Source organism: Portunus trituberculatus, chromosome 38 (genome assembly GCF_017591435.1).
Source record: "Portunus trituberculatus isolate SZX2019 chromosome 38, ASM1759143v1, whole genome shotgun sequence".
Lineage (NCBI taxonomy): Eukaryota > Metazoa > Arthropoda > Malacostraca > Decapoda > Portunidae > Portunus > Portunus trituberculatus.
The window spans coordinates 15,058,654-15,073,653 of NC_059292.1; the positions used below are offsets into that span (position 1 = coordinate 15,058,654).

General features: G+C 41.9%; 1 protein-coding gene across 1 annotated transcript in view; it reads right to left on the bottom strand.

Moving 5' to 3' along the window:
* Positions 1 to 13,981, bottom strand: part of LOC123515169 (transcription initiation factor IIA subunit 2-like) — a 36,843-nt gene extending 22,862 nt beyond the window's left edge. The window contains exon 1 of the mRNA XM_045273668.1: positions 13,719 to 13,981. Within this exon, the coding sequence (XP_045129603.1) occupies positions 13,719 to 13,790 (72 nt within the window). The 5' untranslated portion in view covers positions 13,791 to 13,981. The remainder of the gene's footprint in view (positions 1 to 13,718) is intronic.
* Between the last annotated feature and the right edge of the window lie 1,019 nt (positions 13,982 to 15,000).

Below are 15,000 nucleotides of genomic sequence, written 5' to 3' on the forward strand. Positions count from 1 at the left end.
GACTCAAGTTCTTAGTATCTTGCTCAATGGCACCAAAGAGAAAACTCCTTAGTGACAGCAGTGACGCTACGAAAAGGAAAACCATTATGCTACAAGAAAAAGAGGACATAATTAAAAGACATGAGAAGGGAGGCAGCAGCTGTGTGTGAGGGAGGGAAGAAGAAAATGGGAAGCCCGTTACCATGACAACGAGGAGGTTGACGACCTTGAGGGCTCGCACACCCATCACAACAATACCAACTCCGGAGCCTTCGCCTGGGCCACACGACACTCGCAGCTGACTTGCACCGTCTGCGCCTGTCTGCTGATCCCTATTGCCCATTCCTATTACATTTCCTGCTCCACTGCCCACGCTTCTACTCCCACCGCACTGCACTACGCTCCCAGCTGTCTGCCCCCTCTCGGCAACCTGCAGTTCTTCACGTTCGTGGCCCAAATCAACAACAAAAACAAGCTTGTGTTTCATATTCCTACATAGTTGTAAATAATATAACAATATAATCTTTAACTTACCTGAATGACCATAAACAATGATTGGTTGAAAACTCGATAATAAGCTTTGAAATGTACGGGAACTCGAGTTACGTATAAAATCGACTTACATCATGTTTCAGGAACGTAACTCTGACGTAAACCGAGACCTTACTGTATATATATATATATATATATATATATATATATATATATATATATATATATATATATATATATATATATATTGACGGGAAACCCGCCAACCTGGCAACTCTGGCCTCGCCTGACTTGACCCAACAGAGATGAAAGGGGACACGTGGCAACATGGGAAAAAAACTCTGCCACATGCTATAGAATTTATACAAATCGTCGTTATCATTGTAAACATAGACACTCATTGTACTATGTAACTTCCTTTACTATACATGCAATACATAAAATATCACTTTCAAACACCACATGGATGATAAATAAGAGAGAGACGCATGTACGAAGGTTGATTTGGCAGCATGGCTAGTTGTAAACGACCATACCTACCCCACCCTGAACGGACTTCATAGAGTGGAAAGACTATAGTAGAAAATATAGTAATATTAATAGATATTTTTACTACCTTTTCTTATCAACTTATCTTCTTCATGTATCATCGTCTTCTTTCCAAGAGAGAGAGAGAGAGAGAGAGAGAAAGAGAGAGAGAGGAGTAGTAGTAGTAGTACCAATATCATCACCATCATCTCCAATATACAGAATTAATTTTTTTAATAAATGTTTTTACTACCAACATATCCGAGCTTTTCCAGAGAGAGAGAGAGAGAGAGAAGTGGAGGGGCGAAGAAATTAACTTCTACTACCTGGGGATTAATTAAATAGTGGATTCGCTATTCTACCTGTATAGCTTAGCGTTCACTTTTGTGTTCGCTAGAAGCCGAGGTGAGATAGTACATATACATTGTGATGCTCTAGAAAAGCAACTTAGAGTAATTTGTGTTTATTTTTAAATATATTTTGCATTGCTTTAGCAAACACAACAATACTTGACAACGTTTCCTCCGAGCGTTGTCACATCCCTTTGGGTGACCGAGTGAGGTCACAGGTCAAAGTGACCTTGTGAATCCATGGGTCACTTCCTCTCCTGCTATCAGCAGGGATGAGAGAGAGAGAGAGAGAGAGAGAGAGAGAGAGAGAGAGAGAGAGAGAGAGAGAGAGAGAGAGAGAGAGAGACACTCCGTCTGTACTCAGTGCTGGCAGACTGCAAATGAGGCACGAGAAGAGCAGAGCTCCCACCTATTGGCCAGCTGTGTAACTCTCTGGCGCGCAGTTTGAAATTGTCTGGCGCTCAGTTTCAAAATGCGGTTAGGCCAAATCGCCTATAAGCAAACCGATCGCGTATATTAAATTAATTATAAATTTTTTTCGGTTGCGTTATAACAAAAGCACGTAAATCAAACACGCGTAAATCGAGTTACCTGTATGTGAGCAGGAGGTTGCTATGGAGGTTGTCTGTACCAACATCGACAACAACCTGCTTCTTGGATCTGGCCCTAGAGCTCCCACCTATCGGCCAGGTGTGGAACTCTCTGGCGTGCAGTTTGAAATTGCGTCTGGCGCTCAGTTTGAAAATGCAGTTGGGTCAAATCGCATACCAGCAAACTGATAACGCAAATTAAATATATATATATATATATATATATATATATATATATATATATATATATATATATATATATATATATATATATATATAGGCAACCCCCGCTTAACGAAGGGGTTATGTTCCTAAAAAACACTTTGTTAAGCAAGAGTGCATCATAGTACAGTAAAAGGTTTAATGAAAGTAAAAATTATGAAGTTAAATATTTAGGTAGTTTAATTTAAGTCATTATAATGTACACTAATGTATGTATGTAAGTAACTTTATAATGTTGATGATCTCAACTTTATGAAAGGAGGGAGAGTGAAACGGGAAAGACACTAAGCGGCAACCTGTGGAATGTAAACAAAGTGCGCATCATTGTACCGCATACAAAACTTATGTACCACATTTCCACAAGGCTTTCCATTTTATCCATTGTAGAGTCACGAGTTCAGGTGGTTCTTTTAGCTTGCAAGGAAGATACAGTCTCACCAGCCTTCTTAATAGAGTCTGCTGACTTGAAAATAGTAGAAAGTAGATGGAGTCAAGATGGTGGCGAGCAATGTTATTAGTTTTCTGGCCTCTCTCGTGTCTGTGAATAATATCCAGCTTCACTTCGAGAGTAAGAGACTTCCTGGTCTTCTTAGGAATGCTAGGCCACATTGCAGGGCGTTTAGATGGTAAGTTGAGCTAGGGAAGACGAGCTGTTGCTGATGCTGTTATGTTTTGACTGGGGAGTGAGTGGTGCGCATGTTGTCCACGAGAGGCTTGATCTTGATCTTGTTCTTTATTGTTTAGGTTTCTCAGGATTTCTTCTGAGGCAGGCCTTAGTACCAGCAGCTCCTGGTATATTCAAAAGCCTGTCAGCTTGCGTGATACGCTGGGGCTTTCAAATTTGGAAAAAAATTACCTGGATAAAACTTCGTTAAAGCGAGTTTGGTGTTCGCTAAATGAGCAGATGGTAGTAAAATGAAACTTTCGTTGTGTGAACCTTCGTTACACGGGGGTTGCATATATATATACAAGCAACCCCCGCTTAACGAAGGTTCACACAACGAAATTTCGCTACAACGAAGGTTTCCTTTTACTACCATCTGCTCGTTTAACGAACACCAAACTCGCTTTAACGAAATTTTATCCAGGTAATTTTTTCCAAGTTTGAAAGCCCCGCCATATCACGCAAGTCAACAGGCTTTTGAATACACCAGCGCCTCTCATGGACAAAACGCGCACCACTCACTCCCCTAATTCAAAACAATAACAGCGTCAGCAGCAGCTTGACTTCCCTCACTCTACATGCCACCAAAACACCCTGTAATGTGGCCTAGCGTTGTTAAGAAGACCAGAAAGTCTCTTTACTCTCGAAGTGAAGCTGGATATTATTCACAGACACGAGAGGTGAGAAAACTAATAGCATTGCTTCCCACCATGGCTTGACTCCATCTACTGTTTACCATTTTCAAGTCAGCAGACTTCATTAAGAAGGCTGGTGAGATCATATCTTCCTTGCAAGCTAAAAGAACCACCTTAACTCGTGACTCTGCAATGGATAAAATGGAAAGCCTTGTGGAAATGTGGTACATAAGTTTTGTATGCGGTACAATGATGCGCCCTTTGTTTACATTCCACAGGTTGCCAGCTAGCGTATTTCCCGCTCCACTCTCCCTCCCTTCATGAATTTAAGATCATCAACATTATAAAGTTACTTACATACATACATAAGTGTACATTATAATGCCTTAGTCTTAAATTAAACTGCTTAAATGTTTAACTTCATAATTTTTACTTTCATTAAACCTTTCACTGTACAGGTATCCCTTGGTTAACGATAGGGTTACGTTTCCCAAAAACAGATCGCTAACCGAAACGATCGCTAACTGAGGGATTTGAAATTATCAACTACATACATGTATTTCGCGATGCGTAAATAAACGACACTTTCTATGTTGTTAGTTGTTATTTACACCTTTAGAATTGGTAGTACTTACCTTGAGGAGTGGATGTGATATGCGTAGTGTGTTGTTTTGTGCCCCGAGGGACACAGGGCCTTGGAGGATTAAATCTCATCATGCCCACACCGACCCAAACTCGGTCAGCTGCTTCAAACCCTTCAAATTCTTGAGAGAATACGTTTTCCAGTGGGGGTGGGTCATCCAGGCTCTCCTCATCGTCACTCAAGGTTACGGTGGATGTGAAGGATAGATTGGATGTGGGTGGAGTTGTTTTGGAGGTGGATGGAGTTGTTTTGGAAGTGGGTGGAGTTTTTTTCGAGGTAGCAGGACGAACTTTGAAGTACGACGAGATGACTCCTATGGAAGTAGATGGGATTGCTTTTGAGGTGGATGGGGTAGCTTGGGAGGTGGATGGAGTTGCTTGATCGGTAGATGGGGTTGCTTGGGATGTGGATGGGGTTGCTTGGGCGGTGAGTGGTTTGAAGAAAGATGAGATGACTGTCTGTTTTGCCATCCTTTTCTTTGCCTCAAATAGTTCTTTATACACTTTCATGTCATTTTCTATAGCATTAGTCACGCCATTACTTCGGTTTGGGTTGGGGTCATTCTCCTGGAGAAGATGTATGGCCTGGTTAATATGATTAAAAATCTCCTCGAAAATCTTGACGGAGAGGGTTCTTTCAGGCTCCTTGTCCTCCTCCATTTCCTCCAAAGTATTTTGTTTCTCCAACTCCATGAGGTCGTCGTTGGAGAGAGGCTCAGAATGACTGTCCAGCAGTTCTTGTACGTCATTCTCGTCCACCTCATTGAAGCCTGCCTTATGGGAGATATGAACGATGTCTTTCCTTACTGCTGTAACATCGACAGGGACTTCCTGTTTACGTTCCACGCACTCAGGCCACAAATTACGCCAACATCCATTCATTGCCGACTTGGACACCTCCTTCCATGACTCGTCGATGTTGTCGATCCCCTTTTTAATGTTATAATCCTTCCAAAATTGTTTCATGGTCGGCTTGTCAGGGGTGTCAATGCAGGCCAACAGCTGTTTCATGGTGCGCCGCTGGTAATAGGCCTTGAAAGTAGCGATGACTCCTTGGTCCATCGGCTGGATGAGGGCAGTTGTGTTTGGGGGCATAAACATGACCTCAATATTATCTGCCCAGTCATTCATGCTCTCTGGGTGGCTGGGGCGTTGTCACACAGCAAGAGAAATCTGTTAGCAATGTTGTTTTGGGCAGCATATTCTTTTAGGAATTTGGAGAGGTATCCTGTCACGTAACTTTGCATGATAACAGTCGTCATCCACCCTTTTGTTTGCCTTCCATACTACGGGCAAATATTCCTTAATATAGCCAGACAGAGCTCTTGGGTTTTGGGAATGGTAAATAAGGCATGGTTTAAGCTTAAGATCACCAGCGGCATTCCCCCCCACCAATAATGTTAACCTGTCTTTAGATGCCTTGAATCCTGGTGCCGACTTCTCCTCCTTTGCTATAAACGTTCTCGATGACATCTTCTTCCAATACAGGCCTGTCTCGTCAAAGTTTAGAACCTGCTTGGCTGAATAACCTCCTTCCTCGATGCGCTCTTTAAGCAAAGGCTTGAAGGCGTTTGCAGCGGTTGATCCGAACTCGCTGCCTCCCCACTAACCTTGAGGTTGTGTAGACTCCCACGATGTTTGAAACGTTCAAACCACCCCTTACTGGCCTTGAAGGACACTGTCTCGCCTATGTTGAATTCTGGTTTCAGGTCCTCCCACAGGCTCAGTGCCTTAGTAGTAACGAGTTGGGTAGAAAGAGGCATGCGGCGGTGTGTGTGGTCTTCAATCCATAGCCTCAGCAAACGTTCCAATTTTTCCATAATCGGTTCCCTGTTACGAGTTGTTGTGTGTTTGTGCAGGTTTGTGACTTGGTTGGCCTGCTGCTTCACTTGTACTTTTTCTGGAGAACTGTTGATACAGTTGATTGAGATAAACCAAGGGCACGAGCAATAGAGTTTACCCCTTCACCACCCTCATGACGAGTCACAATGTTCAACTTAATATCAAGGCCAATGCTCTTTCTCGATTTTTTAGCCTTATCTCCCGGTGGAGAACAATCGTTGGGTCGCTTGGAAGCCATCACTAAGTTCACTTGATCACAAATAAGCACAAAAAGAAGTTTAGAGCGAGCGTGATAGAGTTGTTGTTGCACAATCAAAACAGCGGGAAAGACTGTGGTGTGTTTACTGCACGGGCCGCGGGTGGATGGAGGCGCTGCGATCGCGATTGCGATCGCGATTGCGATTGGTCAATCCGATCGTTAACCGAATTTTGGCGATCGTTAACCAAAAAATAGGGATTAATTTGGAGGGATCGTATGAGCGAAATATCGTTAAGTAGTCGATCGTTAACCGAGGGACACCTGTACTATGATGGACTCTAGTTTTTACTCTCAATGGAAGTTCAGTCAGGGATGAAACTTATTATAATTGGTTCGCTTAATGAAGTTTCGCTTAATGAAGGTTTTTTTTAGGAACGTAACCCCTTCATTAAGGGGGGGTTGCCTGTATATATAAACACAAATATATTTACATCTACTTATCAAGATTCTATTCATCTGAGATTATAGCATCATTCCAATTAACAAGAAAATTTATTTTTATTATAAAAGTGTTAATTAGAAACCATAGATATTAATTTGACTAAAAATTGACGCTACAGGAAAACATGCGTTTCATCTGACTCAAGACAATGGAAAGCCACCTCCAGTCCCATCCCTAAGAAGCACAATTTCTTGCCTTTCAAAGATAAGCTTGAGCTTTTAAGAAAGTGTGAGGCAGGTATAGCTCACAGTGTCGTTGCAGTGCAAATGGGTGTCCCTAGGTCAACAGTATCAACAATTTGAAAGAACAGGGACAAGTACCGTGAGACCACTGCAAGTGTTTTTATTTCCAAAAATGTACTGTACAGCATCCTAATGTGTTTAATAAAAAAGTTAGATATAAATTAAGCCTTTAATAGTACTGGTTTATTCTAAGTTAGTGTTTTTTAGAGGTTACGGTGATGTTTTGAGGGGGTCTGGGCTGGAGATTGGTCCCTATCCCCCTAATACTTAAGTATCTTATGCGAAAAATTGCTTCACGATTCAAATAAATGCTGAACCATAAAATAAATGATGAAAAACCACCCTAACCCCGTCGTATTGCAAGGATCCCCTGTAATTCATTGTAATATTAGCAAAACCTTAAGTTTATAAAAATTTCAATGTATTTTTTTTATAATTTTGATTTGTACACATCGTAAGTGAAGGCTAGTAATGGATAACTTAGAAGAGAAGGGGAGAAGAATGGGGAGGTGGAGGGAGGTCACCGGAGGATGAGTAACCATCCATGAAAACGTCTTTGTAACTTTTCTCCTGGTGTTATTCCTGTGAATCCACTAGTGGAGGGCTGTCGCTCACTAACATTTGCACTCTCACCAGATTCCTTATTTTCATCATTAATAGGCCTCTTTGGTGCCATCGTAAGTTTCTAAATGATAACTGCCGACAGAACGCAAAAGAATGTTTTTCTCAAGACTGTGACAGGACTAGGGATGTGCATCGGCATCTGGTATACTGGTATTACAGTAATACTGGTATTACCGTTAATACACGGTATCAGAACGGTACAGTGGCAGCTGCGAGAAGGGAGATGTCAGAGCTTGTATACGACCGAATGTGCGGCCATTTGATTACCAGATATTTTCACCACTAATAAGCCTTTGGTGTTAATGTAAGTTTATAAATGAAAAATTACATATAGAATGCAGGAGACTTATTCTGATGACCATGGTAGCACAAGTCATAACTAGCGGAGGGGGAAGAGGGAAACCAGGGAGCCTTTGTTTACAACCACGAGTGTGAACATTTGACTATCAACCCCACCCTGTGGGTGGTTGGCCTCTCCCAGGGTGTGAGGTCATAAAACTTTGCCCGAGCTATTCTCTACATTCCTCCTTCTTTTCTCTATTTTCTATTTCATAGGAGTGGGTTTGCAGAGATTCCACAGTCGTGCATCCGACCTTCAGTCTCTGTGCCACTTCTCCTCCCTCTGGTTGATGCGACCCAGAACTTTTTTTTTTTTTTTTTTTTTCTTCTTCTTTCCCTTTCTTTCTCGCAATCCCACGTTGTGTAGGCAGGACAAAGGGATGAATGGTGGCAGCGATTTTTTCCTTCTTTTCTTTTGCCACTGCTACTGTCAGGTCCCCCATGTAATTGGCGACCTGGGGTATACCATAATAATTGCCTTGCCTGGTGTTGCGGCTCCTCCAGGTGGACCTTTTATTCCGCTGTGTTTTCTCTTTTTTATGGAGTTTCATTTTATTTAATTTTCCTCATTACCCTTAGTGGTGATGTTCACCCTAATCCCGGTCCTCGTAATAACTGTTGTAAGGCCTTATACATTAATATTCGGGGCCTAAAGGCCAACTTGCAAGACGTTGCAGTTGCGTCCTCCAAATATGATATAATTTTTGTTCAGAGACTCTTGTTTCGAGCTTCAGGCATGTTTCTGAGATTCTGATTCCTAATTTCAAGAGGCCTCTTCTTCTGAGGCGTGATTCTATCCCTAGAGCTCGGGGGATGTGTATATACTTACGTCCAGCATGCAGCGCTTCACGCATTACCAAATTTGAGTGTGGCTGTCATGAAATGATGCTGGTTAAAATTTGCAGTCGTTTTAATAACTACTATATCTTCTCTGTATATAGAAATCCCGATCTTGATGATTCTATTTATGACTGTTTGCTAAATTCTATGGCATCTATTCAAGAATCAGACCCTAAAGCTTCCTTTGTTTTTGTTGGTGATGTTAATGCACATCATCAGGATTGGTTGAACTCCGTTTCTCAAACAAATCAACATGGTCGGGCTGCTCTAGATTTTAGTAACCTCACCGGTTGTGAGCAGATCGTTCATAGCCCAACTCACGTCTCGGGTAATTGCCTTGATCTTCTTTTACAGACGCCCCTCTGCAGTAACTTTGCAGGTCGTCCCTCCCCTTGGTAGCACAGACCACTCTGGCTTGTCTTTCAATATTCAAACTTCATTTCCTATTCCGGACGAGCCAATATCGCGGAAAGTATTTCTAAAGTCACGAGCCAATTGGACTGGTGTCATTGCCGATTTTAACAACATTGTATGGCGGGAAATTTTACATTCTGATAGTCCAATTGATTCCCTTAACAGTGTTTTACTTAACATTAGTGAAAGAAGAATTCCTTCTAAAATAATTCGAAGTCGTCGCAAGGACAGTGCCTGGTTTAATGATGACTGCAGGCGTGCTCAGCGTGGAAAACAGGTTGCTTATTGTGAATGGTCCCGACTGCGTTCACCTGAATCATGGGAAAATTACGTTCGTCTGCGTTTATTTGCCCAACGTACATATTCTAGCGCACAGGATGAGTACAATGAACACCTTAAAAATGTTCTGATTGGCACCTCCCAACCACACTCATGGTGGTCAGCTTTAAAGCAATCACTCTTTGGTGTGGACTCAAGTTTACCTCCTCTGTCATGTACTGACGGTTCAATCTGCCATAATTCTAAGGACAAAGCCAATCTTTTAGCTTCCGTTTTAACTCGAAACAAAGTGATGAAGAGTTTGATCTGCCGCCGTCTTGTCCCCAGGACATTAAATTACACTCCATTGCCTTTAAGTCCTCCGAAATCTTAAGATATCTTAATGAGTTAGACTCATTCGGGGGTTGTGATCCTTTGGGTTTTCTGCCTCTTTTTTACAAAAAGATTGCTTCTCCTCTCGCTCCAAAATTGGCAGTTATTTTTAGAGCTCTTTTTCGTAAGGGTTCTTTTCCGGTATGCTGGCGTACTGCAAATGTTACCCCTATTCCAAAGGGATCTTCATCCTCCATTCACCCCGGTGACTATAGACCCATTTCCATAACCCCGGTGTTATCTAAGATTTTTGAGCGCCTGCTGGCCAAGCGTCTCAATCGTTTTTTAGATATTAATAATTTGTTGCCATCTAGTCAGTTTGGTTTTAGAAAAGGTCTCAGTACTTCTGATGCTCTCGTTTGCATAACGCACGACATGCAAGCTGCCCTTGATGCTGGTCATGAATCTAGAGTAATTTCACTTGATTTTAGTTCTGCATTTGATCGTGTTAATCATAGAGCCCTTTTATCGAAAGTTAGATCTATTGGTATTGGTGGCCGCGTCCATCAAGTTCTGTCAGAGTTCCTAACGAGTCGAAGGCAGCGTGTGACTGTTGATGGCTGCCTTAGTTCTTTTAGTCCAGTTGTATCCGGTGTTCCGCAGGGAAGTGTTCTGGGACCTCTTCTTTTATTATTTATACATCTGACATGTGGTGTGGGATTGAATCTAATATGGTTGCTTATGCTGATGACACCACTATATATGCGACAATTCCTTCCCCACAGGATAGGCAGAGAGTCGCTAATGTACTCACTCAAGATGTTTCAAGGATTCTGTCATGGTGTGATCGGTGGGGTATGAAACTGAACCCGAGTAAATCCCATAGTATGGTTATTAGCAGATCAAGGACACCTTTCCCAGTTCACCCTGATATTGTTGTCAACGAAGTACCTATTCCTAATTGTTCGTCTCTGAAGTTACTCGGAGTCACCCTTGATCCCAAACTTACTTTTGAGTTGCACTTGCGTTCACTTGCATCATCAGTCTCATGTAAAGTTGGTTTGTTACGCAAATGTAGGCGGATATATTCCTCTGATGATATTGTAAGAAATTGCTTTTACTCTTTCATACTGCCTCATTTTGAATATTGTCACTCTGTGTGGATCTCTGCAGCAGAGTCTCACTTAAAGCTTTTAGATAGAGCATTCAACCAGATTAAATTTCTTCTTCCTAATCTTGAGATTAATCTTCGGCATCGTCGTTTGGTTGGATCATTGTCCTATTTCTTCAAAATCATGTCTAATTCCAACCACCCGTTGCATTGTCATTTGCCTGCCCCTTCACTACCAGCACGTGCTACAAGACAATCCTTGATCATGAATGACCGTTCCTTGTCTGTGAATCGATGTAATACTTCACAATTTTCCCGGTGTTTTATCCCAGTATCTGCTAGACTCTGGAATACAATTCCCAACGAGATTGTTAATTCTAGTAACATTGAAGCATTTAAAAACGTGTGAATACCTTTCTTCTCTCTGAACTCACTACCTCTTAGATCTCTACCAATCTTCCTATTCTGTTGTTCATTCCTGTTACTTCCTTTCACTTATCGGTGAGGTGCCGCCCACTGGGTTCAGTTTCCTGTTACTTCCTTTCACTTATCGGTGAGGTGCCGCCCACTGGGCCTTTGGGTTTATGCAGTTATGCTTTCCAGTGGGTCGCCTTCATTGACCTCATAATAATAATAATAATAATAATAATAATAAGCCCTCAGCTACCTATGCTCGTCAAGCAAGACTCACTCCAAAATACCTGTGCATAAAGTCCAACATGGAGTGCAACTCCAGAATCAGTTTGGCCTTTGTGGACAGTGATACCATGATGGAGAAATGGGGAGGTGAAAATCATGGCCAGAGGTCAAGTCACAATATGAGTGTACACTCATGGTCTTCACAGCAACAGAGTTCAGTGAACGATAACGGCTACAAGATGAAGTGAAGAGCTCCTGATGTTTATAATATGCAATAAAATATAGAGTCTCATATTCGGAATGTAAAGCTTAGGAGCTATAGATTAATACGTACAGTACAGTAAGTTAAGGCAATGACGGATATGAAAGCTGTAACGATAAAGACATGGGTCTTGGTTCACCCTCACAGCAAAGGTGAATCCTGTGTGTTAGAAGGCAGCAGCTGAGGTGAACTGCTGAAATGGTGAGCAGCGTTGCCAATGCTTCGCTACATATTGTATATAAGTTAAAATGAGCTTAGGTTAGGTATTGGGAAAATCTTTCTAATACGTCCGTGTCACTTACAGTAATGGAATTCACATATTTTGTAGAGGACTTTGTTGGCTTGTAGTAAACACAAAAGTTTTGGTGGGGCCACGTCTATGGTGGCTATAAATGGGACGAAAAGGTTTCTATACCGCACAGAATCTAGGTCCCACGGAGCTCCATCACAGTCGGAAATGAGCAGTACACTGACTCGCATTTGTTTATAGCTGGGGTTTGTAGGTAACTGCTGAATAGGATTCTTATTGTGTCTATAGTTATTTTGTCCAATGACGTGCCACCACCTCTTAACACCACAAGCTGCGCCAATGGGAATTTGCTATATGTAAAGGTTGCGAATTTGATTACTGGGAAATTATCGCTCCTGTGATGCAAGTCAGTGTACAATCGAGAAGAGGACCAGCCAGGACCTTCATCCTTTTGTTAAGCCAAGGTATTGTGAGGAGGGGTATTGGTAGAGGTAGGGCATATTGTGTGAAGGTATAAGAGAACCGGTGTGGGGGGAGGGAAGCTGTCCCAAAGCAAGGATACGTTAGGTTAGGTTTATGTTAGGGTTAGGGTAGGGTACATTAGGTTAGGTTTGTTAGGGTTAGGTTAGTGTTGTAGGGGGGGTCCGGGGAGTGCAGCCCCCCCTTTGTTAGGTTAGGTTACGTTAGATTTATGCTAGGGTTAGGTTAGTGTTGTAGGGGGGGTGGTTCGGGGGTTGCAGCCCCCCCCCAGTTAGGTTAGGTTAGGTTTATGTTGGGGTTAGATTAGTGTTGTAGTGGGGAGGGTTATGTAAAACTTCCCAATATTTAGGGATATTTTCAAACATTTTGGAAAATTTTCCTAGATTTTTCAGTCCATATCACTCAAATATGCCTCCCCCCCTAAAACCCCCGATTCCCCACAGACCCCCAAGCTTGCTGGGACTGGGGAGGGATAATTTCAGTGAAAATTATCATTGAATTTTTATTTTTCTAAAAAAAAAAATTCTGAAAACGGCAGTTTTTGTCTTTAGATTTTTGGACCCCATATTTCGCCTATTTTGGCTTTCCCCCCAAAACCCCCGATTCACCACAGGCCCCCAAGCTTGTTGGAGGGGTTAGGGGGCTGTGAGTAGAGAATAGGGGACGGATGTATTGTAAAGAATTACCAGGTATTGTTTAGGTTTTGGTTAGTAACCAGTGGGGGGTCCGGAGGGGCACAGGCGCCCCAGCTAGTCTAGAGCGAATCAATGGCAAATGTGTAAAAAAAAACCCATTTTTTTCCCTTATATTTTTTAATAGTAAAAAATTGCCTATTTTAGCTTTTCCCATCCAAAAACCCAGTTTTCTCTCATGATTCTCAAGCTTACTGTTCTTGGGGAGTGGATTGTTGATGATAGGGAGGAAAGACTTGTTCTAGATATTTACCGAAAAAAGTCTTAACTCGAAAAACATTAACCTACTACGGAAATTACATATAGCATCAATGATTTCACTATATTTCTCACCAGAAAAGCATAAGCCACATCAGAAATTCGTTGGTTGGGTGAGACTGCAAATTGACCCCATAATATATACTCGAACCCAAGGCTGCTGCTCTCGACGTGATAATACTGCAAGCCCAAAGAAAATACACCACTGCCACAGGCGGTTCAGCCAGCTGGGGACAATAGTACATGTGTCCCAGATTGTAAATTCTATACTACTACTATGCGTGATTTTTTTTTTTTTCTTATTTTCTTATTCCAATGGTAAAGGTGTTACCTGGATGAGTTCATCGAGGGTTTCTTGTAGCGTATTCCCGAGGGTGGTGTTCCGATACAGCTGGTAAGTCATCCTGCTGCTTGTTAACTATAGTCCTGAGTGAAATATTTTCTTGGATCTTCTTTGTTAGACTGGTGATGAAATTTGTTGAGCTATTTTCTGCCTTTTCAGTTCAATAGTTGTCTTCCTTTCCTCCCTTGGTGGTGGTGTCGGTGTCGGTTGGTGCTAAAGTTTGTTTACGTCACGCCTTGCTCTGTTTAGTTCGTCGTTAGTTCCGCCTTTTTAACAGCACTCCCTCGTGGTGTGCCTCTCTTGATTGATTGATTGATTGATTGATTAATACATTTATTGCTGTATTAATAATTAAATACAACAAAGGAGGAGGATGGACCTTGCCACCCACCCCCTGGACGAAGACATAAGGGTAGGGTATCAAAAATACATAATATACATTACAGGAATATCCGCTCACCCCTTGGACAAAGACATAAGGGTAGAGTATAAAAAATAAAAAGAAATATAGTATATACATTGTAAGAATATAAGAAAATAAATGAATACAGATATTGCACGCCTTATTGCATAAATACCCTACAGTCTGGGAGCAAACGTAGGATATTGCTTGAGTATATCCCTGAGAGTGGCTGAGTCTAGGAGATGGTCAATGAGGATATACAAGTCATGTTAACTTTGCGGACTAAATTTAAGAATGAGAGGACATTCCGTGACATGATGACACAAAGTGTATTTACCTAGTTGTATTGTACAGGGTTGAGAGGGGTTGATAGTGTCCTGTCCTCATATCCCCTTTTATCTATTTTTTTCTTTAAATCTATGAACATTATGTGCTGCAACAGAGTCATCATTCAAAGCTTTCCACTTTAACACCATTGTATATGAAAAACTGTATTTTCCAGTATCTTCACACACTGCTCAATTCTTCCTGATCTTTGCATTTCCTCTTGTCCTTCCAGCTTCTGTCACCAGCACCAGGTCTTCCTTGTCTATCTTCTCAATACCATTAATTATTCTAAACATTGTTATTAGGTCCCCTTTTTATCTTGCAAGGTTGGCAGTCATAGTTCCTTCAGCCTTAATTTCTTCATATGTTATAAGTCCTTTAATTAGTTCCAGCACCATCTTTTTAGTTACCCTCTGGATCCGTTCTAATTTCTTGCAGTGCCCATCATCTAGGATGACGGACCTCGTCGTCCATGTGGTGGCGTGGTACGCTACCGTGAAGGGCTCCTTTGCTGATGCAGAGACACTGTACAACGGAATC